This window comes from Bombina bombina, chromosome 3, assembly GCF_027579735.1.
Source record: "Bombina bombina isolate aBomBom1 chromosome 3, aBomBom1.pri, whole genome shotgun sequence".
Classification (NCBI taxonomy): Eukaryota; Metazoa; Chordata; class Amphibia; order Anura; family Bombinatoridae; genus Bombina; species Bombina bombina.
Genome location: NC_069501.1, coordinates 1,170,069,521 through 1,170,096,752, shown reverse-complemented (window position 1 = coordinate 1,170,096,752; position 27,232 = coordinate 1,170,069,521). Strand labels below are relative to the sequence as shown.

At 37.4% G+C, this 27,232-nt stretch overlaps 1 protein-coding gene across 1 annotated transcript in view; it reads left to right on the top strand.

Annotated features, from left to right (window-relative positions):
* The window catches only part of ARHGAP42 (Rho GTPase activating protein 42), a 530,853-nt gene that overhangs the window by 56,022 nt on the left and 447,599 nt on the right, over window positions 1–27,232 (top strand). Inside the window, exon 2 of the mRNA XM_053708589.1 lies at window positions 13,493–13,554. Within this exon, the coding sequence (XP_053564564.1) occupies window positions 13,493–13,554 (62 nt within the window). The remainder of the gene's footprint in view (window positions 1–13,492; window positions 13,555–27,232) is intronic.

Sequence of the window (27,232 nt, the reverse complement as noted above, 5' to 3'; positions counted from 1 at the left end):
CTGGTACACGCTCTGCTCTCCCACATCTGATCTGAGCCTCAAGTGTCCCTTCTTTTAGGACTTGCAGGGATAACAAGAGTTTACATCTGCTAGAAGGAAATGCCTAAGAAGCTTTGCAAGTGGTACCGACGACATTATTCTCACATACAGTGCTGCAGATAGCCACGTTCTCACACCCTGACACTACTCTACTATCATTTGGAATTAAAGGAGCAGATGAGAGTAAGTTACAAGTTCCAGTCCAGCCAGTGTAATAAATAGCTTGCACAATGGGAAAAATATTTTATGCTGGACTGGAACTTGTAACCTACTCTCATCTGCTCCTCTGATTCCAAATGATAGATTGCGGTTTTGGTTGTAGAACACAAGCTGCTGAAGCTGCAAAGGAAACCACATAAGTAATATGTTCTCCTCAGTTATTTACCATTATGTAGAATGTAACTGTAGGCAGAGTAGAATGAGAGCTCAAGTGTCTCGGGCAGAGTAGCAGTCAGAATCAGATTATCGCAACGCGCAAATCTTCAAGTCAGACAAGCTCAGATCTCAGGAGGCAGACATAGTCTCTTCTCTCTCTTCACGCTTCCCGCCAGGCAGTTCCTCGCTGTTTCTTTCTGATGCTCCCATGCGCATTGCACATGGAGCCAATCAGCGATGGTCACGTTCTTCTGGTGCTGTCAATCACCAGGAGAACATGACCGTCTCTGATTGGCTCGAGGCAGCATAAGGGATGCCTCCTATTGGTCTGTATTTTGCTTTGGGTGGCTTTAAGGTTGTTTTACAACGAGTGGGTGGCGCTGCTGCTATCAAAGAAATGTATCCATGTTTCGCTATGGAGAGATGCAGTCCTGTATGATGCCTCTCCATAGCATTACATGGGTACAAAAAAAATATGATTTTTTATGTTTAAATTTTTTTTTTAATTAAAATTAATTAAATTCAACTCTGGCCCCATATGGCAGGGGAGGCAGTGCCTCCCCTGCCTCCTATGACTGCACATCCCTGATATATATATGTATATACAGGCAGTCCTCGGGTTACAGACATCCGACTTAAGTACAACTCATACTTACATACAGAGAAAATAGAGCTTTATCGACAATCCTTCTTTCCAGGATAATCCAAATGACTGAAAATCCAATTGTCACAAGGACAGAAAGTGATGTGAAATTTTCTGAACAGGGGCACAGATAGCAAAACAAACTTTATCCTATGCTATCCAAAACAAAAAAAAAAATGTTTGGCTAGAGTTTTACCTAAAAAAAGTGCCTGTTCCAACTTACATACAAATTCAACTTAAGAACAAACCTAAAGTCCCTATCTTGTACGTAACCCGGGGACTGCCTGTATATATATGTATATATATATATATATATATATATATATATATATATATATATATATGTGTGTGTATATATATATATATATATATATATATATATATATATATATATATATATATATATATACACACACATATATATATATATATATATATATATATATATATATATATATATATATATATATATATATATATATATATATACACACACACATATATATATATATATATATATATATATATATATATATATATATATATATATATATATATATATATATATATATATATATATATATATATATATATATATGGATTGGAAGTAGAATACACTAACCACTAGTAAAGATATAAGCTATTTAGACTGGAAAGCACAAAACTATACTATACAATTAAAATTTAAATGAAAAGCTCAGTACATAAATAAAATATAATATAGTGTTAACTGAGTGTCAAAGTATAGCTGCCAAGAGGTGATGGAACAGTAAAGGTGAATATCCTTTTACAAGATGGCATGGACTGGAATTGACTTTATCAGAGCAACCAAAAACAAGTCAGCAGGTCTAAACATATCCTTGATAACTACTGTAGGATACCCGCTCCTGCACTCAAAATCACAGCCCTAAAAAAAAATACAAACAAATCATATCCCTTTTGAAATCGGAGATAAAACGAGCTGCGCCCTTCATTTGCAGCAAACAGCCTGAAAGCTCACAGACTCTAACAACTACGAACGAACATGAGGTAGCGCAGAACTGAATAAAAACCTCTTGTAAGTTGTGTTCCTATTTAGTTACTGAGCGACAACTAACGGAGCAGAGGAACTGGATCACACTTATTGTTTGCAACCATATATACAATACTGCACTAACTTTATGAGAATGAGAGAACAGACCTGCCTCCCAGGGAACCGCAGTCCTGCAAGGTTCCAAGTACAGTTTCAGCAGCGTTGATCTCTCGGTCTGTATTAATCCACATGCTGATCCGGTCAGGTGACTACCCAGTACCCTTAGCTATTCCAATGCTGACCAACGCAAGCTCCCTCACTGCTGTACCCTTGTCTAATGCCAATCAATTGTCTTTTGGAGTGGAGGCAGAGCGGCTGCAGCTGAGCTGCTTGTTGAGCATCTGTCTTGTCACCTATTGTGCTCAAAAAGCAGGACGGCCGCTCCGCTCCCTCACCGGCTGCTCACATGTGCTGCTGAGCTCTCTCTCTTTGTGTAGTTGCCAACAGCCAGCCCTGGCGGGTGGCGGCCCACCGGGATTTTTCTCAGTATCCCGGCGGCCCAATCCGGCCTTGGCACTGATTGAGTAAAATGCAAGTCTGTCGACACTTCGATACAAGGTAATCAGAGGTAAAAAGTGTTGGTTATGCAAAATTGGGGAATGGGAAATAAAGGGATTAATTATATTTTTAAACAATGACAATTCTGGAGTAGACTGTCCCTTTAAGCAAAAGTAAATAACTTTATCCATTTAATTTGGGGAGTTTTCTAGTCATTCCTACATACCATATAAAGCATATTCCTTTTGGGAAATAATATATTTGTATGTCACATGTGAAACATATAGGAACTGTGACTGTAATGTTTTTGTTGTGTTTGAAATTCTGATATATACAATGGAAGAAGTTAAAGAAAATGAACCATTTACCATTTCCTCCTAAAGGTTTCATTTTATTTTTTAGCTACACTGTAATTCACTTTCTGTCTTTTAAAAAGGGAACTCCAAAATTGTAGACTCAGCTTTTTACTTTCTAAAGTAATATTTAATTTCAAATTGTTGTCTTTAAGTTATGCGCATATTAAAATAGAAACGTTTTTTGTTCACCACACCAGAAATTACCATATTCTATGCTTTATGTAATGTGCATTTATTTAGGAAGATTTGACTTTGTCCTAATTAGAGCGTACACAAATGAATAACACATGCGTCTGGGTAAAATAAAAAAAAGTTTTGTTATATGGATTTTGGAAACATGAAGCACATGTGATATAAACATTAAAGGGATATTAAACCCCAAAACATCATTTTATGATTCAGACAGAGCACACCATTTTAAAAAAAGTTTTGCTTCGTTCCCATGATATTATGTGTTGAGGAGATACCTAGGTAGACATCTGGAGCACTGCATACCAGGAAATAGTGCTGCCCTCTAGTGCTCTTGAAAATGTATAGCATTCTTGCAAATTTGCTGCTATATAGTGCTCTAGAAATGTTATGCCTCCTAGGCTTATTTCACTGCTTTTCAACAAAAGATACCAGGAGAATGTAGAAAGACTGATAATAGAAGTAAATTAGAAAGTTGTTTAAAATCCCATAACCCTTTAAAGCAGTGGCCTCAAAATAGTGTCCCTGGGGCCGAATGCGGCCCTCAAGATAGTTTAATCTGGCCCCCCCTTGTTTAAAAGGTAAACCATTAAATTGGGCTGTCAATTTTTTTTTTAGGGTTCTAAGAGGTAGAACTAGATGTTCTACATAGGCACTCACAATATAAATATAAAGACGAGTGTCCACCAGTTGGGTAAATGTCCATTTTTACATTGCTATACAGTTCCAAGATGATCACTTCACTTGGCACTCACAAGATAAATATAGACAACTGAGTATGTCTTTTGTAGACTACAACTCCTACCATGCACCACTTCTTTGCTAAATGTCACTTCCAATTCCTAGTGCTCAGTTCAAGCATCCCCCATTGGTGAAGAACACTTGGTCAGTGGCCCCCAAGATACTTTGAGTTTGATACCCTTGCTTTAAAGGGACATGAAACCCCCCAAAAATATTTCATGATTCAGATAGAAAATACAATTTTAAACCACTTTCCAATTTACTTCTATTATTTAAGTTGCTTCCTTCTCTTGTTATCCTTTGCTGAAAGGTTTATCTAAGAAAGCTCAGGAGCAGCAAAGCACCTAGGTTCTAGATGCTGATTGGTGGCTGCATATAAATATACCAATTGTCATTGGCTCACCCATATGTTCAGTCAGCAACCAGTAGTGCGTTGCTGGTCCTTTAACAAAGAATACCAAGAGAATGACGAAAAATTAATAATAGGAGTAAATTAGAAAGTTGCTTAAAATTGCATGCTCTATCTGAATCATGAAAGAAAATATTTGGTTTTCAGAACCCTTTAAGGTAAAATAGATTTTCAAATGCAGACTTTTTCCCTTGTCATGTGACTGTAAAGTTAGTTTTCAGGATACTCCTCATTCTTGCATTACACTCTTCCTGATAAGGATAGGTTAATGTGACCAAATAACATTTTAAAATTAGATCCACCTGAATTAGTTGTTTTATTGGTTTGCTGAGTCTTATACATTTTTTCCAAAATAATTTATATATATTTCCCCCAATTCCACTTGCCTGTTGAAAACTAATCTGTACTAATTTATATAGTAAGGCCAGGTCTTTTTTGTTTGTTTTCTCTTGCTTCACTCCTTTCTTCTCTCTCTCCCTTTTCCCTCCTTCCTTCCCTCCACCCTCCTCTCTTACAGAAAATGTTTGGGTTTCATATCCCTTTTAAAGGGACGGTTTAGTCAAGACAATTCATGAGTGGACTGTCCCTTTAACCCAAACCTTGCTGGGAGAAAGTGGAACAAGTGTAAATTCCAGATGTATTTTACAGCAAAATAAAGCAACATAAATAATGAAAGTATATTGCAATAATGTTTCACTTTCAATAATTAAACATTTTGGGCTAGATTACAAATGGAGCGCTAATTTATTGCACGCTCTCAAACGGGCAAATGTGCCCATTTGCTGGCATGTTCCCTGTAAATGTGCGTGTATATATATATATATATATATATATATATATATATATATTCCATTCCAAGTAAAAAGGCACTCTCTCGACTTATATGATAAAACATAGCATTTATTGCGTTAGTATAAAAAAGACACAACGTTTCCATTTGCTCCTCACAACTTTGTCTTGGAGACCGACACAGTCTTGGAATAAATCCAAGCAGAACAAGAAGCCCGCCGAGTTAAAGTCGGCAAAATGGGGTGGCCCCCGATCTGTCTCTAGACCATGTGGGGGGCAGAATATCTCTCTTTTTGGAGGCTTGGCTGGGGGATGTGCAAGACCCTTGGGTCCTGGAGGTCATTGCTCAGGGGTACAGGATAGGTTTCAGATCTCATCCACCCAGAGGCAGATTCCTCTTGTCAAACCTGTCTTCAAGGCCAGAAAAATGAGGCCTTTCTAGGGTGCATGAAGGATCTCTCCTCCCTGGGAGTAATTGTACCGGTACCTCTAGCAGGAAGAGGTCTGGGATACTACTCAAACCTTTTTGTGGTCCCAAAGAAGGAGGGTACCTATTGCCCAATTCTGGACTTAAAGTGCTGAAACAAGTTCCTGTCGGTCCCATTGTTCAAGATGGAGACGATAAGGTCAATTCTGCCCTTAGTTCAGGAAGGACAGTTCATGACTAAGATAGACTTGAAGGATGCTTACCTTCACGTTCCAATCCACAAGGAATACTTCAAGTTCCTGAGATTTGTGTTCCTGGACCAACACTTCCAGTTTGTTGCACTTCCACTTGGTCTAACTACTTCCCCAAGAGTCTTTACAAAGGTTCTGGGAGCTCTGCTGGCAGTGACAAGAACCAGAGGGATAGCAGTGGCACCATTCTTAGATGACATCCTGGTTCAGACACCATCCTGTCGACTGGCAGAGGACCATTCAAAAGCTCTTCTATTTCTTCTTCGATCTCATGGATGGAAGATAAACTTAGAAAAGAGTTCTCTTGTTCCCAGTACCAGGGTGGAATTCCTGGGTACGATAATAGACTCCATATCCATGAGTATATTTCTTACAGACCAGAGAAGTTACAAGCTAACTTCCAATTGTCTTGCCCTACAGACCTCCTTGAGGCCCTCTGTGGCCCGGTGTATGGAGGTAATTGTGCTCATGGTGTCCAGCATAGATCATTCCATTCGCCAGATTCCATCTCAGGCCTCTTCAACTGTGCATGCTGAGTCAGTGGAATGGTGTCCACTCTGATCTATCACAACAGATTTCTCTGGAAAACCAGTCGAGAGAATCGGTCTTTTTGTGGCTCTGTCCAGATCACCTGTCTCAAGGGACATCCTTCTTGAGACCATCCTGGGAGATTGTGACTACGGATGCAAGTCTATCAGGATGGGGAGCTGTTTAGGGTGCCAGAAAGGCACAGGGCCTGTGGACTCGAAAGGAATTTCTCCTCCCAATCAAAATTTTGGAACTTCGAGCGATCTTCAATGTTCTGAAGGCTTGGCCTCTTCTGGGTTCGTCCCAGTTTATCAGATTCCAATCAGACAACATAACCTCAGTGGCTTACATCAACCATCAGGGGGGTACGAGGAGCTCCCTAGCAATGAGGGAAGTATCTCAGATTCTGTAATGGGCGGATGCCCACAACTGCTTGCTGTCAGCGATCCATATTCTGAGTGTGGACAAGTGTGGCCTCTCTTTTACCCTCCTGTTTTCATTCAGTGTCCTCTAGAGCTTGGGTTCCTTCAAGTAATGAATGAAGCCGTGGACTCCCCTCATATTAAGAATGAAAGCATAAATTATGCTTACTAGATAATTTCCTTTCCTTCTGTATGAGGAGAGTCCACGGCCCCCAACCTGGTTTTCTCTGTTGGACGGACCAAAATTTTTGTTTATTCTTCTGGCACCCTTTATACCCTGATATTTCTCCTACTGTTCCTTGTTCCCTTGGCAGAATGACTGGGATATGAGGGAAGTAATTAAGCCTTTGGCTGGGGTGTCTTTGCCTCCTCCTGGTGGCCAGGTTCTGTATTCCCATACAAAAGGAAAGGAAATTATCTGGTATTCATAATTTATGTTTTTGTCAGTTTCATTATTTGTGTGTTAATATGTGTACATACACATATTAACACATACATATATATGTATATAATCATATATATTTATATTTGCTGCCATCACTCCCCTACTTACCCCCTTCGCTGCGCTTAGGTTCTGCCATCTCTGACAGCATCAGAACGAGGGTCCTATTGGAGCCTATGGAAGCGCGCTCTTTTGAGCGCAATGCTTCATAACAATGCAAGCTCACTTTCTCTTTGTGCTTAATAGTGTTTGCTGATATTACACAGCGGAGTGCTAATATTGCTTGTGCGCAAGCAATATTTAGCGTTCCACTTGTAATCCGGCCCTTTATACCTTGTTGAAATGTTTAGTTGAATGGTCTTTTAATTTAAAACCATTGTGACCATTTTCATGAGTGATCAGTTATCTAAGGTGGGGTTGTAATAAGCAGTATGTTCCGATTGGCTGTGCTGCCCACAAGTCTTATAGAGTAGGTAGGTCGGAGCAGAATGTACACTTTAGCCATCAGAAAAAAGTAGACTTGTATCTATAGGTTTGTCTTATTTTTGGTGATTCCTATACCTTTTAAAATAAAGGGCTTAAAAATGCTCTGTAATATGTTTTATTATGTGCAGTTATTCAGATAGAGAATTAAATTTTAAAAAAGTTTCCAATTTATATTTATTATTAAATTTGCTTTGTTGATACTAGATACCTCGGTAGCGTGCACGTGCATGAAGCACTACATGACAGGAAATAGTGCTGCCATCTAGTGTTCTTGGTAATGTATAATATTGTTGCAAAGTTGTTTAAAATCGCATGCTCTATCTGAATCATGAAAGAAAAATTTGGGGTTTTATGTCCCTTTAATTTTGTGCCCTTTTCCTGTAATTTAACTGTGACTTCCATTCCCCAGAGTTTCTATAAATTAATTGGTTCCACCATTTTAAAACCTTCTTGTTCATAATCTAAGCACTTCTCCTGAGGACAATTAGGCACAGATAAAGTGCACAAAAATGCCTTTGTAGACTACTGCAATGTTAAAGGGACATAAAACAAGTTTGGATACAGACAAAATATAATAATATGTACTTTTAATTACTTTACCTGCAAATGTATACTGCAGTGCCTCACCATTAACCCTTTTTCTGACAAATTTATTTTTCTCCCATTTTCCAGCCCCCTGTATCATGTGACAGACATCAGCCAATCAAAGACTAGTATACGTATACCCTGTGAGCTTGTGCACATGCTCAGTAGGAGCTTGTTCCCCAGTAGGTATGAATATAAAAAGATAATGGAAGTAAATTGGAAAGTGTCTTAAAACTACATACTCTTTCTAAATCATAGAAGTTTATTTTGACTTGAGTGTCACTTTAATGTTCCGTTAACATTTCTATTTCCTAGGTTATATTAGTCCCATTTATATAATTAATTACTATGAACAGCAGTCATGGTAGGGCTAGTCTACATTTAGACACCAATTAGCAAGCGCTACCCAGGTTTTGAACAAAAAAAAATTCTGGTTCCTAAGCTTACATTCCTTCTTTTTGAATAAAGAGAACAAAGAAAAATGTAAGATAGGAGTGAATTAGAAAGTTGCTTAAAATTGCCTACTTTATCTGATTCACAAAAGTTTAATTTTGACTAGACTATCCCTTTAAGGTAGCATTCCTACTAATATAGGTTTATAGGACATGAATATATGCACTGCAGCCTCACTGCACATCACCTCTGCATGCAAATAAAGCATTGTTATAAGTGCTATCATAATTTCTCAGCCTCCAGTAATAGAACTTCAAAGAGAAACCGACACAAGAGTTTCATGTTTCACCGGAGGAGACTTTGTAGCCCAGGGGCACGAATTGTTGACTTGTGTAGAAAGCTACAAGCTGAAGCTCTTAACAAGCACTTAAAGGGAAAGTAAACACCTAGTGATTAATTACATGTTCCTTCAGTCCTGCAGTAAAACATAGTGAACAAGTTTGAATATGTTTTTATTAAAGGGACAGTTTAACCAAACATGTTCTCCCCCTAAATGTGTTCCTAATGATCCAGTTTACCTGCTGTAGTGTATTAAATTGTTTAGAAGTAGCTTGTTTACCCTTATTTCAGAATTTGAAATAGCCGATTTATTCCCCACCTATACTGAAAGTTTATATACTTAAAGGGCCATGACACCCAAATGTTGAAACACTTGAAAGTGATGCAACATAGTTGTAAAAAGCTGACTAGAAAATATCACCTGACCATCTCTGATATTTTCCTGTCAGCTTTTTACAGTTATACTGCATCACTTTCATGTGATTTAGCATGTGTACTGTCCTCACTAACTGATAGCTAGACAGCTAGTTAACAAACCACACAGAAATAGCTTTGTGTTTATTCCAAACTGATTTTACTTCTGAATAGTTATTTTGTAAAACTGCAATACAATAAGAAAAGTTGAAATTACAATATGTAGTTACACGTGGTGCTTGCAATACATACAATAATACATGTTTCTAACACAGAGAGCTTACATTTAAACCTTACAGCAAATAGCAATGCAATTCAAATGCACAATGAACTCTTAGAAAACAATAAATAACTTACAGGCATATGTATATTTAGAGGCAAATATGAAGAGCTGATTTCCATGCTTCTTGAAGCTAAGATGGCTGCTGAGAAACTGAAAGTAAAACTTTTTATTAACAAACTTTATTAACACTTCCTGTTTCATTCTTGAGAGGAACCAAGCTGTAATTGCAACATGAAACCACCAGATGTCATCAACATAATAAGCATATAATAGACAGAACAATATGAGTATTATTTCCCTTTAAAGGGACAGTCAACACCAGATTTTTTTTGTTGTTTAAAAAGATAGATAATCCCTTAATTACCAATTCCCGAGTTTTGCATAACCAACACAGTTATAATTATACACGTTTTACCTCTGTAATTACCTTGTATCTAAGCCTCAGCAGACTGCCCCCTTATTTCAGTTCTTTTGATAGACTTGCAGTTTAGCCAATCAGAGCTGTCTCCATGGTAAATTCACGTGCATGAGCTCAATGTTACCTATATGAAACACGTGAACTAATGCCCTCTAGTGGTGAAAAACTATCAAAATGCATTTAGATTAGAGGCGGCCTTCAAGGTCTAAGAAATTAGCATATGAACCTCCTAGGTTTAGCTTTCAACTAAGAATACCAAGATAACAAAGCAAAATTGATTATAAAAGTAAATTGGAAAGTTGTTTAAAATTACATGCCCTATCTGAATCATGAATGTTTTTTTTGGACTTTACTGTCCCTTTAAGTATAGGCAAGGCTATTGATAGGCAATGTAGACACAGCCAGCAGGAGAAATTACTCTCCGGTGGGGTGTAGAAGAGATAACTAATAAAATGATTATTTTCCATTGTTCCTTTTAAGTATTGAACTTTGGATTACAGACAAATATAAATATGCAAGTGTGTGTGTACACACAGTGATAACATAATGATATATAATTGTATCTGCAAGCCCAACCTATTGTAATAGACTGTGGTTTGAAAGCACAAAACCAGCTATTTCATATACACACAAAAAACTGAAAATGCAATTTCTTATACATTTTATACTGTTAGAACAAGTCTTTGAAAATGCATTAAGGGAAAACAATCTTACAGGATACTGTCCCTTTAACAGCTTGTTTTCTACAGTTGTTTTTCAAAATTAGTGCTACGTAATCTGTTGGCGCTCTACAAATAAACGATAATAATAAATAATAAAAGGCAGACTCCTAGTGAATCCCCCACTGAAGAAGGTAATTGATTTAGCTCACGTTAAAAAAAAAAAAAAAATACAGTAATACTCTAATAGACTTTGAAATACTTGTTTATACTGTATATAACATTTGGAGTGCAATTTGGCAGCACAAGGGTCAACTCCAGGGCAGCAATTCACTATTGGGAACTAGCTGAACACATTGTGTGAGCCAATGACAAGATACTCTAGAACCTGCAGGATTTACTCCAGCCCCTGGGGCAGTAGGAAAGCATCAATCAAAGGGGGAAAAATGGGCATTACATTTTTTTTTTTTTAGGGGAAAGCTACTGCAGGATTTGCTCTACGTCCTCCAAATCTCTGTAAAGATGGTGTAAAAGATGGTTTAATAAACAATCAATTTAAACTAGAGTTTGATCTCAAACTGGATGCAGAGGTTTGGAGAGAACAGAGAAACTTATGCAGATCCTATACAGTAATTATGTGATCAGTGCAGGAAGTAATTTATATTTGCCCCTAAGTGACAGCCACAAAAGACATAAATATAATCAAGTGGATTTTCAAGTAATGTGTCCCTGGATAGCAAAACATTACTAAGAAAATACAAAAACCTTTATTAGTATATGTAGCCAAGTTCAGGCTCAATACCTCGCTTTACTAGCGGATTGGTTGGTAAATCTGCCTAACAGCATCTTGCATACTTCCCGGTCTAGTCTGAAGACTTGGACTTTCTGTGGAATTATATCAGCTCCTAGGGTTGAGCAGCTACTAGGCAAAGCCGGTTTGAAGGACCAATAGGATTAAAGAATGCAGGTCACATCACCATATCATACCAATAGCAAGCCTGTTATTTATTGCATTCTGGAGTGACACCTGACGTTTCATATTCTGATGATGATGATGATTATTATGCCAAGAGTTCAGTATTTTAATTAAAATATTTTCGTTCGATAAGGACATCATTTTTAGACACTTTTAATCGCTTGGAACTTTTTTCTTGGACTCTGAGAATGAATCAGTTACACTGGTGTTCATAAATTTGTCCAACATTTTTTAATTTGAGATATATTTGAATAAATTAGTTTGCATTTGTATATGCTGGATTTATATTTTTAATTTAGTTTTTTCCATAATACTAGTATATAGATTGCTCTTTTGAGCACTATTCTTTTACAACAGAATAAGGTTGGTGAGCCAATCAGGACTGGAAGACAAATGACTCACCACTTACCAGCTGTGTTCTGCTCTGGAGCTGCAATTCTTGTTGTACCTGAGCGGAACTTTACCTATGTTTTTAACCCCTTTCATTATAGCATGTAAATTTTGAAATTCTCACATTGCAACTCTATTAAAGGACCACTCACTGCAATACAATTACATAATTAACTAGTGCATAATAAAAAGATTTTTATAAGCAGTAGATTTTCAGAAATTTATTTTTCCTCCAATTTTCCTGTACCTTGTGACAGACACCAGCCAATCACAGACTAGTATACGTATACCCTGTAGGATCTTGTTCCCCAGAAAGTGTGAATATAAAAAAACTCTCCCATGTTCAGCCCTGCCCACAAAATGCTGGTGGGCTATTGCCCACCAACTCTTTAACCTCCTACATCACAAAAAGCCTCCTGCAAATGTTGGTTGGTATACACTAATGCTCGTATCTTATGCAGTACAACATTGCTGCTTGTTCCGTGACTAGCGGGAAACTGAAAACGATCACAGTCTACCACAGAAATACAAATCCATTCCATGAGCAAATGTGGCTAAATATAGACATTATTGTTTGTTTTTTATTATGTTCAAAGAGCCAGTTATAATTTTTTATGCTGAGAAGACAACAGTAGATTTGCAATTTGTTTTGGAAAAAAATTATATCCGTCGTCTTTGGCTGAAATCATTGTGTTACTACTTGTTCCATTATTTTTCTTATAAATTGTACCTCCCAGCGTTTTCTGGGGGCTTTCTGGGACAAGGAGGTGTTTGGTGAGTGGAGGCACAGCTGGAGGGGTAGGATGTGCGGGGTAAAGGCAGGACTGGCTCAGTCAGTTTGTCATGGGCTAAGCTTAGGCCCTTGCCACAAAGTCCGGTACAGTTGGAGGTCTGATAAATCCATAAAGGAAATAGAATTTAAAATTAATATGTAATGAGGTAGATGCAGCATTCAATGAAAAATAAATACAGTTTAATTCTAGTATCAAATGTAACTCTTTCCCTTGGAATCTATTATTAAAACATTCCATAAGAGTATACTGAGCTAGGTTCAGAAGTGTGCACAATTCTTGACACTACAAACATTGCTGCTGTATAGTGCTAAATACAATGCACTCTCGTGAGCCTACCTAGATATGCTTTTGGAACTTACATATCACTGATTGGTAGGTGCATATAGACCCAGCAATCTATTGATTTTCGTGTTCCTTTAACCCTAATTATATAGAACAGTTTACAATTTGGTTATAAATTTCCTTTTATCTAGTATACTTTGTATTATAAAATTGTCCCTGTATTTGTTTTTCATTAAGCTCATTGCAATCTGCTAATGAATAAATTAACTTAACTGTGTTCATTTTCTTGTAGCTCAGTCCCTGAAAGAGTTTGCCCGTCTATTGATTACAGTAGAGGAAGAGAGGAGGCGGCTGGTAAGACGAACATTGTTTAATAATTAGCCTGTTCTGTGATAGAATTCTAACATTGCTTTTAAATATAGGCACACTTTCAGTTAAAGGGACCCAAAGTGTAAAAAGCACTCCTGAAAGGGACAGTGTACTGTGTTTTTTCTCTCTCTGCTTTTTAATGTATTCCCAATGATCCATTAAATTGCTCTTTTACCTTTGTTTTGTCATTTGTCTATTGTATCCCCCCATCTATGCTAAATATTTTAATACTTAAAGGGATATTAAACAGTAAATACATGCTTGACATAACAATGTAAAGATTAGCCTTAGAATAACATGGAGATGCATTTTTTTTTTTACGATTATATTAGTTGTTTAAGTATTGAAGGCTTATTTTCTATAAAATAATGTGTGCAGCTGTGTTTAAAGGAATACTGAATACATTTCATGCACCTCCCTCTAATCATAGGCGCTGCCGGTATAAAAGCTAGGTTACAGTGCAGGTATTAGGGAAGTTACTGCACAATGCACATGTGCAAACAGGTCAGCTCTAGAAAGTAGCAAAACATAGATTTCAACTTGGCGGCGATCTTGACTAGAGGGAGGTGGGGAATGACCTCAATACTATGCTTATAAAATGTATTTAGTGTTTAATGTCCCTTTAACGTTTTTGTTTATCTATCTGTCCTGATGAGGACAAGAATCAACAGATACAAACCAGGCAGTAAAAAGACTCTCAAAACAAAACTTGTTCAAGCTCTGTTAGATAATTAGTTCAACAGTTATATGTTCCACACAGCTTTCTTTTATTGCCTGTTTTATATATGCCCCTAATTGTCCTCAGCAGATAGATAAGGGGAACTTAAGTTTAAACATTTCATACTGTTAAATATGCCTTAAAGTACTGTTTATAGAAAAGCTATGTAAACAAGAAGGTTTAGGAGAAGAATGCACTCCTAGCGTGTGTGGGGTCGGACATAGAGGTACTAAACTGTTCATTTCTGAATGTTCTCTCTTAAAGGGACACTAAACACCATTTTTTTCTTTCAAGATTCAGATAGAGCATGTAATTTTAAGCAACTTTCTAATTTACTTCTATTATCAATTTTTCTTTGTTCTCTTGCTATCTTTATTTGAAAAAGAAGGCATCTAAGCTAAGGAGCCAGCCAATTTTTGGTTCAGACTCTGGACAGCACTTTTTATTGGTTCTGCCCAATCAGCAAGGACAACCCAGGTTGTTCAATAAAAATATTCCGCCATCTAAACTTACATTCTTGCTTTTCAAATAAAGATAGCAAGAGAATGAAGAAAATTAATAATAGGAGTAAATTAGAAAGTTGCTTAAAACTGCATACTCTATCTGAATCATGAAAGAAAAAAATTGGGTTCAGTGTCCCATTACTATTGGTCTTGTGTATAAAGAGATACTGTAAGATAAAGGAGGATTTTGTGCAAATATAGCGATATCAGCTAAACAGGTCTGTTCTCCCTGGGATCTCAGCCCATTTAAGTGGATTGTGGTTTCAATTAGCTATTTCATATGCAAAAAAAATAAAAATATATAAAAATCCAAAGAGAGCACTCGCCGTGATTCAAAGTGTTTTAATCCGTATAGTTAACATTTTCGGGAGTAACCCCGTCATCAGACAGGTGAACAAAACAATTAAAGGTGCACTTACACTATTTATAAGGTTGGAAATTTTCTTTGTTCTCTTGGTATCTTTATTTGAAAAAGCTGGAAAGTAAAGCTTACGAGGTGGCCCATTTTTGGATCAGCACCCTGGATAGCGCTTGCTGATTGGTGGCTGCATTTAGATACCAAGTGAACAAAGAAAAATTGATAATAAAAGTAAATTAGAAAGTTGCTTAAAATTGCCTGCTCTATCTGAATCATGAAAGACAAAATTTGGATTCAGTGTCCCTTTAAGGAGCAATTTCCAATGCAACTCTAAATCTAGTATAACAATTGATTGTAATCGTTGTCAGCAGAGGATTTCAAACTATTGCTTGTTTTATTACATCTCATACTAATGTGAAATTAAAATGCACATCATTGTAATTTTCAGCTAATTACCTTCTTTTACTATGTGTTTAACACCTTAAACACTATTATTCTGCGCCAGAAGGGGATAGACAGTGGCTAGAATATACACAGGTATGCCTGCTCCTGATTGGCTCACTAGCTCTATCCTCACATCGAGTGGCACAGAAACATAACCACAAAGTAAAATAAATTATTTGTTTTTTATTTGATTTTTGCACCAGAATGTCACTTAAATATCGTTATATGGGCTTTGCCTTTAATTATAGGTTAGTTTTATTACACATAACTTTATTGTTATTATTGTAAATAACAAACCATGTGACAGCTTGAAGATATCAGCGTGAAGAAAAAAATGAATAGTCTGGCTAGATCATAAAATAACAGACTATCACCTAGATTACGAGTTTTGCGTTACGGTGTTAACGCTGAAAAAAATGGTAATTTCAGCGTGAAAACAGTAACACAGCCGTTACGAGTCTTGTCGGTATAGCTGTACCGCAAGCATTTTAGCCTGTAACGCAACGTCAATCCTGCACGCAAAAAAATGTATGTTTTTGTGTGGGATTTCCATAGCACCGGTATCACAAGTTGTGCAGTGAGGCTAAAGTGAGGCGTTACAGCCTATACTGACACGATCTATTCCGCTATCTGAAAGCAGTAGTTTAGAGTTTTGTTCCACAAAAATGTTTCACAAAACTAATAACTAAACTGTTACAAAGTACACTAATACCAATAAACTACATATTAACCCCTAAACCCCATCGCAAACACTATAATAAAGTAAATAACCCCTATTCCGCCGCTCCCCGACACCGCAGCCACTAACTACACCTATTAGCCCCTAAACTGCAGCCCCCCACATCGCCACTAATAAATTAAACTATTAACCCCTAAACCTATCACCCCTAACTTTAAATTAAAATGACAAATCCCTATCTTAAAATAAATAAAAATTTACCTGTGAAATTAAAAAAACCTAAGTTTAAATTAACCTATTATACTAAAATTAAAATAAATACCAATTAAAAAAACTAAACACATTAAAAAAAAAACTAAGACTACTAAAAAATTTTAAAGGGACAGTCAACACCCAAAATAAACTTGATTTAATAATTTACTTGCCACATGATTATGCCACACATCCTTCTGCTTATTTTGCAGTCCACAGTGAATCACTATTTTTTTTTTAATTTGAATTCGAGCCGTTTTTAAAAAAAAATGGAACCCAAACTCCTCCTCCAATTGTCTTCTTCTCCGGAACTTGTTTGAAATATTCTCGTGCCCGCCAAACTTGATGACGAGCCTTTAGCTAAACGCATGCGCAAAGAACAGGCGGTCCGTCACTGAAATAGTAACCTGCTTACAGTTCCTTGAATAAACGTCATGGCCAACACTCATGTGATTTGCGTTTACAATCAGCTTCAAAATGACGTAAACTTAGGAGGAGTTTGGCTTCCATTTTTTTACATGAACGGCAGTTGTTTTTTTTTAATTTTCAAAAGAGCTTTATTTTGATAAACAAAACATACACGGCATAATTCAAATGTGCACATAGTACATCAGAGCTGTTACATTATTATGCTTCATCACAATAATCCATTGTATATGCTATTTAAAGATGTGAGGCATGCTTATGACCAATCATTTCAATACTTGTGGACACCTGTTAATTGTGGTGTATGCCTTAATTGATCACATATTTTCTTATTATGTAGACCACTCTTGGGTCTATAACAGATATATAAATGAACAATAATGGGAGTATAAAGGGGTGAGGGGGATAACTAGGAGAAAGGAAGACAGACAGTTTGAATAAAACATTTTTAGGATAGGGAATGGACCCCAATTTTCTAAATATATAGACCGCTCTTGGGTCTGTGATTGATATATATATATGAACAGTATTGGGAATATATGGACATGAGGGGGGGAGGGCAAAGTACAGGGAAAACAAACAATTCAAATATAACAGAGCCATAAAGACTGCTCTTGGGTCTGTAACAGATAGACTGAAAATCAATATTAGAGATATATAGAGGTGGGGGAGAGAGACATAGGCAAGAGAGGCAAACAATACAAATATGACAGTTTTGGTATAGTAGGGAACGCTGTACATCTATGTTTTCAGATAATATTGGGCCTATAAATATTAAAACTGGGACATATAAGCAAGAGAGGAAGCTTGTTGTAGACTGAGTATATTTTATGTGGAATAAATTAGCATTATTATTAACAGTGAATCTTCCTGTCCCTTATGCAACACATAGTATGAAGCTTGTAAATTCGAAAGAACTATAGTATGCTATGCCCAAGAGTGAGCTTAATACATTTCTACATGGAGGAAAGGGAAGAAGCAATGGGCAAAGAAAGTAAGCAAAAGTTAATATAACCATCTCAGTATAATACTTTTGATCCCCATATTCTAACCATTCGGGCCACTCTTGGGTCTGTGACAGATTCACTGATGCTCATTGTTGGGGTTACATAAAGATGGGGGAAAGCATTATGAGCAGGGAGCTATACAAAGCTTTGTCCAAAAATGAGCTTATTACATCTATAATAATATCGACAAATAAGGGAATTAATAAGGGAGAGATAATCAGTGTTTGCTTAACTTAGGGGAAACTACAGATAGTTTAACGATTCATAACATGGAGTTATACGTAAATACAGTGTGTTTGCACAACTTATATATATGCTTCAAACAAGTCAATAACACACATTTTGATGTTAAACTAAAACATTGCCGAGTTACCAGAGTCCTTGTGAAGTAACATTAGCTGGAGGTTATTATATCGGCTCTAGCGTCGGAGCCAGCCGCTTATCTTCAGTGAGATGTTTCTGGGAGCTACCCCTCTCCTCTTTTCGGTATATGAGTGCCACCCTGAAAGTAGGATCTGCGACACGCAAAGTTGATCTTTGGCATGATTGGAGCTTCGCTGATTTTGCGGGTGTCATCTCCGCTGTGGTTGCAGGTGAGGGGTTTGGCCAATGTTGGTTGTGGCTCGCTCGGGTGGGTCCCTTCAAGCTTCTGTGCTAGAATTGTAAGTGTCAAATTCTTCCCCTTCCTCTGCTTCTCAGATCGGGTATTAGCCAGTGCTCGGCTCCTCATCTCAGCCTCTGTAATTTGGGATTCCCCCAGAGCGATTATGACCAGTTCTACAGACTCTGGCATCCTCTGCCAGCAAAGAGACACGAGCTCCTGTGATACCGGGTGCGGGTCTGCTTTGTATGCTTCATTCTGCGTAACAGTGGCCGGGAGATCACTCCCCAAGCCACACGGATCCTCCATTTTGTGTGTAGTACTATCCGTTATGGTTTTCTTGTTCACCTGTCTTTCTTGTGAGTCCGTTAGATATGTCTTGTTTTCAGGACTTAAGCATTTTAGTAGATGATCATACGGTGCTCTCTCTATTAATCTAAGCATGGAGAGTTCAAGTTGCGCAAATAGTTCCTCTTGACGTGTCATGCTTCTCCCTTCTGCCATGTTTAGCGTGCTCTGCTGAATAAGGCTGTCTCTCATCCACTTCAGGGGTTCAGGAACTATTCAGATATAAAATGTAGTCATATAGCTTGATAACTGGAGAATATTGGGTGGTGAAGAGGTTCAGTAAGCTAGTTTACTTAGCAGCACTGATTACCCGGCTCTTCCCGGGGGGAGGTGAATACCTATCAATAGGCCGCCGCCTTAGGCCTTTAATTTCCAAACTGGATCTCCAGCGTCATCGACACGACTAAGATTGATAATATGGGTCACAGTTTACAGTACTGTGAAACCTTTATATATTCTGTGTTTAGTCTAGCCGTGTAAAGGTAACAATCGGCGGATTGTTAAAGCTTCTGCTTGGAGCTCTCAGGATGTGCGTCCTATCCAGAACGCTGCTTGGACACGCCCCCGGCAGTTGTTTTTTTTAAAACAATTGCGATTCAATGTGGACTGCAGAATAGGAAGAAGGATGTGTGGCATAATCGTGTGGCAAGTAAATGATTGTTTATTTTGGGTGTTAACTGTCCCTTTAAGTCTAAAATTACAAAAAATTAAAAATAATAAATTACAAAAAATAACAAACACTAACAAACGAAATTATCCATAATAAAAACAATTACACCTAATAGCCCTATAAAAATAAAAAAGCCCCCCCAAAATAAAAAAACCCTAGCCTACAATAAACTACCAATAGCCCTTAAAAGGGCCTTTTGTAGGGCATTGCCCTAAAGAAATCAGCTCTATTACCTGTAAAAAAAATACAAAGACCCTCCAACAGTAAAACCCACCACCCAACCAACCCCCCAAAATAAAAAAGACTAACTCTAACAAAAACCTAAGCTACCTATTGCCCTGAAAAGGGCATTTGTATGGGCATTTCCATTAAAAGGACATTCAGCTCTTTTACATTGCCCTGAAAAGGGCACTCAGCTCTTTTAAAAAAGCCCAAACCCTAATCTAAAAAAAAAAAAACACCCAAAAAAAGTTAAAAAAAAAAACCCTAACACTAACCCCCGAAGATCCACTCACCTTTTCTGAAGTCCGGACATCCATCCTTATCCAGGTGGCGTCCTCTATCTTCATCCAGGCGGTGTCTTCTATCTTCATCCCAGTGGCGTCTTCTATCTTCATCCCGGCGGCGTCTCTTATCTTCATCCCGGCAGCGCGGTGCGGATCCATCCTTGAAGACATCCGGTGAGGAGCATCCTCTTCATACAGTCACCGCCGTACATTGGATCTTTAATGCAAGGGAGCCTTTTCAAAATGGTGTCCCTTGCATTCCTATTGGCCGATTTGATTTTTGACATTTAATTCAGCCAATAGGATGAGCTACTGAAATCCTGTTGGCTGTTCAAATCAGCCAATAGGATGAGAGCTACTGAAATTCTATTTTCTAATTTGAATTTTAAGAATCAAATCCGCCAATAAGAATGCAAGGGACGCCATTTTGAAAAGGCTCCCTTGCATTGAAGATTCAGTGTATGGCGGTGACTGTATGAAGAGGTCGCTTCGCGCCGGATGCCTTAAAGGATGGATCCGCTCCGCGCCGCTGGAATGAAGATAGAAGATGCCACCTGGACTAGGATGGATGTCCAGACTTCAAAAACTGAGTGGATCTTCTGGGGTTTGTGTTAGTTTATTTTTTAGATCTTTTTGGGTGTTTCTTTTTTTTTTTTTTTTTTTTTTTTTTTAGATTAGGGTTTGGGCTTTAGGTGAAAGAGCTGAATGCCCTTTTCAGGGTAATGTATTAGAGCTGAATGCCCTTTTAAGGGCAATGCCCATACAAATGCCTTTTTCAGGGCAATGGGTAGCTTAGGTTTTTGTTAGAGATAGTTTTTTTTATTTTGGGGGGGTTGGTTGGGTGGTGGGTTTGCCTGTTGGGGGGTCTTTGTATTTTTTTTACAGGTAAAAGAACTGATTTCTTTAGGGCAATGCCGTACAAAAGGCCCTTTTAAGGGCTGTTGGTAGTTTATTGTAAGCTAGGGTTTTTATTTTATTTTGGGGGGGCTTTTTATTTTTATAGGGCTATTAGATTAGGTGTAATTGTTTTTAATTTTGATAACTTAATTTGTTATTTTTCGTATTTTTGTGCTTGTTATTTTTGGTAATTTAGTATTTTTTATTTTTTGTAATTTTAGACTTAAATTTTATTAGTAGTGTTAGTTTTTTTTTTAATGTGTAATTTAGTTTTTTTAATTGGTAGTTATTTTAATTTTAGTATAATAGTTATGTTAGGTTAATTTATAGTTTAAACTTAGGTTTTTTTAATTTCACAGGTAAGTTTTTATTTATTTTAAGATAGGGACATTGTAATTTTAATATAAAGTTAGGGGGTTGTTAGGTTTAGGGGTTAATAGTTTAATTTAGTTTTTTGCGATGTGGGAGGCTGGTGGTTTAGGGGTTAATAGGTTTATTTAGTGGCGGAGATGTCGGGGAGCGGCGGAATAGGGATTAATAACTTTATTATAGTGGCGGCGATGTCGGGGAGCGGTGGAATAGGGGTTAATAACTTTTATTAGTGGCGGTAATGTCGGGAGCGGCAGATTAGGGGTTAATAACTTTATTTAGGTGTCGGGGGCGGCAGATTATGTAACTTTTTTTTCCCCATAGATATCAATGGGGTTGCATTACAGTGATCGCGATTCCGCACTTCAGGTGATTGTTTTTTTTTCTAACACGCTCTCCCATTGATGTCTATGGTGGAAAGCCTGCACGAGCACGTCATGGTAGCCCTTGGCTTTTGTGCGGTATGGAGCTTATCGCCACCATATCGCACGCACAAGGCGGCTTTTCATAAACTTGTAATGGCAACATTATCAGAAACAACATATTTAAAGGGGCATTGTTCTAAAACATTTCTGTTTATGTTATAGAGCAGCAATTTAAACATGTTAAAGGGATATGAAACCAAAACTTTTTTATTTCATGATTTAGATAGAGAATGCAATTTTAAGCAACTTTCTAATTTACTCCTATTATCAATTTTTCTTTTTTCTCTTGGTATCTTTATTTACAAAATAAAAGCAGGAATGTAAGCTTAGGAAACAGCCCATTTTTGATTCAGCACACTAGGTAGTGCTTGCTGATTGGTGGATACATTTAGCCACCCAGGTGCTGAACCAAAAATGGGCTGGCTCCTAAGCTTACAATCCGACTTTTCCAATTAAATAAACATACCAAGAGAAAATTTGATAATAGGAGTTAAATAGAACGTTGCTTAAAATTGCCTGCTCTATCTGAATTAAGTTTGGGTTTCATAGCCCTTTAATAATAAGCTTTTAAGTCAAGTAAAATGAATGCCATAAAGGGTTTCCCTAGTTTGGATCTTAACTATCAGTTTTGTTTTCTTATTACAGAACATGAAAAGGGTTTTATTTATTTTCCTGAAGTCTAAGCAAGACTGTATAAACTGGCTTTATATACTAGTACTACTATTGTTGCAAATAGGGTGACACATTATTTGGTATCTCTACTCCAGATAACACCATACATAAGCATTTGTATTGTAAAACGTCAATGATCAAATTGTATAGATTGCCACATGTGTAATCCCTTAGCCTCTTAAATGATCAATCAGTTCCTTAGGTGATATCAGTGCATGCTAGGTTCAGTATATGTTGGCGCTATATGTTGGCGCTATATGTGTTGGCGCTATATAAACACATTATATTGTTCTAAGCAACAAATGTAAATGTGTTTTTGAAAAATCAGACTTGATATAAACAGGCAAAAATAGGGAACCCCCAAAAATGAAAAAATAAAGTAAAAATAAAATATGAATGAATGACAATATGAGTGAATAATTAAAGACCCAAGTCTGTTGATCTGAATATGATGTTGTCTGACTGTCTTACTTCTGCCCAGGCTGCTCTTTGTGCAAGGTCTCGGCTTCCTCTTTCAACAAGAATTCTATAACAACAAAGAAAAACAAGGATGCCAAAATGGCCTAGCACAGTTAGATAATAAAGTAATATTAACCAAATAATAAGGGTACCAAAAAATTAATTAAAAATAATGCATCCTCAAGTGCTAATAACGCACGCTAGAACCTCCCAGTCACCCAGTAGACTAAAACACTCGGCCATCAGGATACTTCTTATTCGTTTGGGTTGTGGATCAGTTTTCAATACTATAGCAAGATAAAGAGATGTAAAAATTTTTTTTTTTTTTTAATTAAAAACAGGTTACGCGTTTCTCAGCCCCCTCAGGCTGTTTCATCAGGCTTAGTACAGATTTCCCTATGTAGCAGCAGCAGACAGGCATTGTTCACCACTATGAAGATCACCAGAGCTGCCTTACTCAGCTGCCACTAGGGACTGCAGCTACATGGTAGCACTAGCACTATATTGATATAGGTAATATTTCAGTATTTAGTTGCCCTCACATATGTTTAAAGGGGCAGTAACCACAAAATTAAACTCTAATGATTCAGATAGAGCTCGTTACCAAATTTGCTAGGTTTACACTTTATCAAAGGATACAAAGAGAATGAAATTGGAATGTTATGAAAATGTCATGCTCTATGTGAAGTTTCATTTTGACTTTCATCTTCTTTTAATTTTGCAGCCTTCACGTTATAGCTGACCAAATTTTTGAATTGACAAATATATTTTTTATGTAGAGGCCTGAATTTGAGAACTTGAGACAAAAGTAACCAGGGTTAATTTGATTTAAATCAAATTGATTCTCGTGGTATCTTTATTTGAAAAAGCATGATTGTAAGCTTAGGACCCGTTCCATTTTTGGTTCAGCATTTGCTGATTGGGGGCTACATTTAGCCACCAATCATCAAGCGCTACCCATAATGAGCCATTCGCAAGCAAATCCCCATGTGTTTTTTATACTTTATTTTTAAAAGATATTTTGTGTAGTGCTGTTTATCATTTGAAAGAGCAAGGGATTATCTTTCATATGAAGGGTCTTGGAGGTCTGTTGCTGGAATGGGAGCTGAGATTGAGGGGTTTGAAGAACCTTCCCCCATCCAGCTCCCTTGCAGCTACAGTTAACTTCCTGGTTCTGCCTCCCTTGTCACATCACCTCTTGCATAGGTGGTGGCATCACCAGCACTCCCATGAAGCCTGAGAGTGCCGCCCACTAGGCAACCAATGGTCCCCAGCCTGTAGTGAGGGGGATCGCCGAATCTGCGATCCCCCTGCATGACGAGAGAGGCTCATTATGCTCCTACAGGTAGCGATGTGCATGACAAGAATGCCTCGTCATGCACATAGAAGGGGTTAATAAAATAGGTATTTACTTCAACATTCACTTTCTTCTAAACATTTTAACATGCCTTAAAGGACCCTTAAATACAGTAGAATTGCATAATCGACAAGTACATGATAAAAAGAAAATGCAATAGCAATTTTTTTTCCCGGACAAATTTCAAAATTGACTTTAGTTTGCTTGGTCCCCTGTATCATATGACTTAAATATTAAAAGCAAACAAAATGGAGAAGACTAGCTGAAAGTGACACCAAACTAGACTAGTACTACAGTTGTAAAGTGTGTCTACTTCTGGAACCTTTGATAGACAACACCACATCACTTTCAGTTGTAATATAGTGTCAGTCAGTATTTTCTGATATAAATTGTCATCGCCATTTTTGATTGGTTTATTTTTATTATCAGCATCTGTGCGCATATCATATTTTCTGTACATGGATCCATATACAATATTTGTTTTTAGTATTAATGACTTGTTTTTTTAGCCATATGTAATTGCACCAGTGTTAGAACTTAAACTTGAATACTATTCCAAAGTATTTTGTTGGGTTATGCTTTATGCTGTGACACTTAAAGGAACATGATACCCAAATGTTGAAACACTTGAAATTGATGCAGCATAGCTGTAGGAAGCTGACGAGAAAATATCACCTGAACATCTCTATGTTAAAAAAAAAAAAAAAAAAAGGAAGATATTTACCTCAAAATTTCCTAAGTATCCAGCCCCATTGTAAAGGGCTTTGTTAGCAACCAATTATGATACTGTTCCCAGGACTTGCAAGGGAGTGTGCATCTGGCATGTGCAGGCACAGTCATGTTATTTCCCTATTTAGTTTTAGGAAGTTTAGTAGGAAATCTCACAAGATATCAGTAAAATCTGATGAGATCACAGAAAAGGCAAAGCATGACCTCAGCACAGATAATGCTGATTGGCTATTATTATTATTTTAAACTTCCAGCTGGGCACTAGCTGAAGTATAACGGTTACCAGAGCACTTACTATTGTGAGCTGAGGAAATTTTGAGGTAAAATATCTTCCTTTTTTAATATCTTCCTTTTTACATAGAGATGCTCAGGTGATGATTAATTGTCAGCTTTTTACAATTATGCTGCACCATGTGTTATGGGTTAACAATACATAGAATAAGACTTGCAAAGGGACAGTAAAGAGTATAATGTTATTGCATACGAAGAGAGAAGCGCTCAACCAGGAATGAACAGCTCATCAGCTAGTTCTATGGTGATTTACCATCTGGAAGCAGCCTCTTTTAGACCAGTGAGCTTTTCACATTGGAAAACTTTCCTGAAGTATATCAGTCTGTGATCCCGCCAGGTAAGGTCAGTCCAGCCCCGAAATACCAGGCAATTCTCCTCTGAACAAGGAACATGACAACCCCAGACGATCGTTTCGGCCTCCTATGGGCCTCGTCAGTGTGGTGCAGCTATATTCCTCTAAGCTCACTGGGCAAGGAGTCCACGTCTGGTTTCCCCCATCACCCATAGGGAGACTTCCCCAGGGTCATATTAATTTGCATATGAAGATAGAAGCGCTCTACCAGGAACGAACAACAGCTGATCAGCTAGTTCTATGGCGATTTACCACCCAGAAGCAGCCTCTTTTAGACAAGTGAGCTTTTCACAGAGGAAAACTTTCCTGAAGCATATCAGTCTGATCCTGCCAAGTAAGGTCAGTCCAGCCCCGAAATACCAGGCAATTCTCCTCTGAACAAGGAGCATGACAACCCCAGACGATCGTTATTGGTTGAATATCAGCCATTAAGCACATTATTATAAAACGTCTGCATACTTAAAATAAATGTTTTCTAAGCTTGTAGAAGATGTTTGTTTTTGCCATTTCAGAACAGCCCAGGGATGCACCCCTTGAAAAAAAAAATAAAAAAAATCACAGTCCTAGTAAGGGGAGGGCAAAGGAGCATAACTATAAATGGACAGTAAAGTAAAAATTAGAAGGTCATATTTCAAATAGAGCATGCAATTTAAAACAACTTTCCAGTTTACTTCTATTATCAATTTTGCATAGTTCTCTAGGTGAGCTCAGGAGTGTGCATATGTACTTAGCCATCTGGCAACAGTGTTTGCAACAATGTTTAATGCAATGTTATACTGTACATAGTGGCAAACTGTTGCCATAAAGTGTCTGTAGCATTCAATGGCAGCTGTGTTTGCAACTATGTATAACATTGATATAAACACACTGCTGCAAGATGGCTAAACGTGCACGCTCCTGAGCTTACCTAGGATTACTCTTTAACTAAGCAACATTGATAAGAAAAGTAAAATGGAAAGTTGTTTAAAATGTCATTCTCTATCCAATCCAAGTAAATTTAATTTTGACTTTATTGTCTCTTTGTGGTTTATAAAAAGGACCATTGTTTCCTAAGGGTAAAAATGGAACACACTTTCCTGCACTAGAGAAGAGACTTACAGTTCTGGGAAAGATCACAGAATCCCAACAGTTACTATTGATATACACCCACTCTGCATTCATCATATTATATTGAAGGTCATTGTGTAATCTTTGTGCTCTTTACATTATAAAATTGTCTGATTACTTTAACAGCAACAGAGGGTTTTTAAATACTCATTTTGGTTGTTTACAGCATTAAACTAGCTGAAAAATTATAATTTGGCCAACGTAACATTGAAAAGCTGCAACTAATTTACTTTACAGAACATCTGTGATGATACAAGCGCAAGAGTCTGTGACCCTTCATCAGCGGCAGGCATCGCTTCTCCGCACCCCAGCAATTAGATCTGTTTAGCTGACGTGAAATAGCATTAAAATGCAAAAATAGCAATGACCAGAAAGCATAGCCAGAGAGGGCCTGATTTTAACAAGTTCAACTGGGCCTGGAAACTTTTATAAATACTTACAAGTTTATAACGTTTAAGGCCTTTGATCTAGCGCACTACGTGGTTATCGTGTT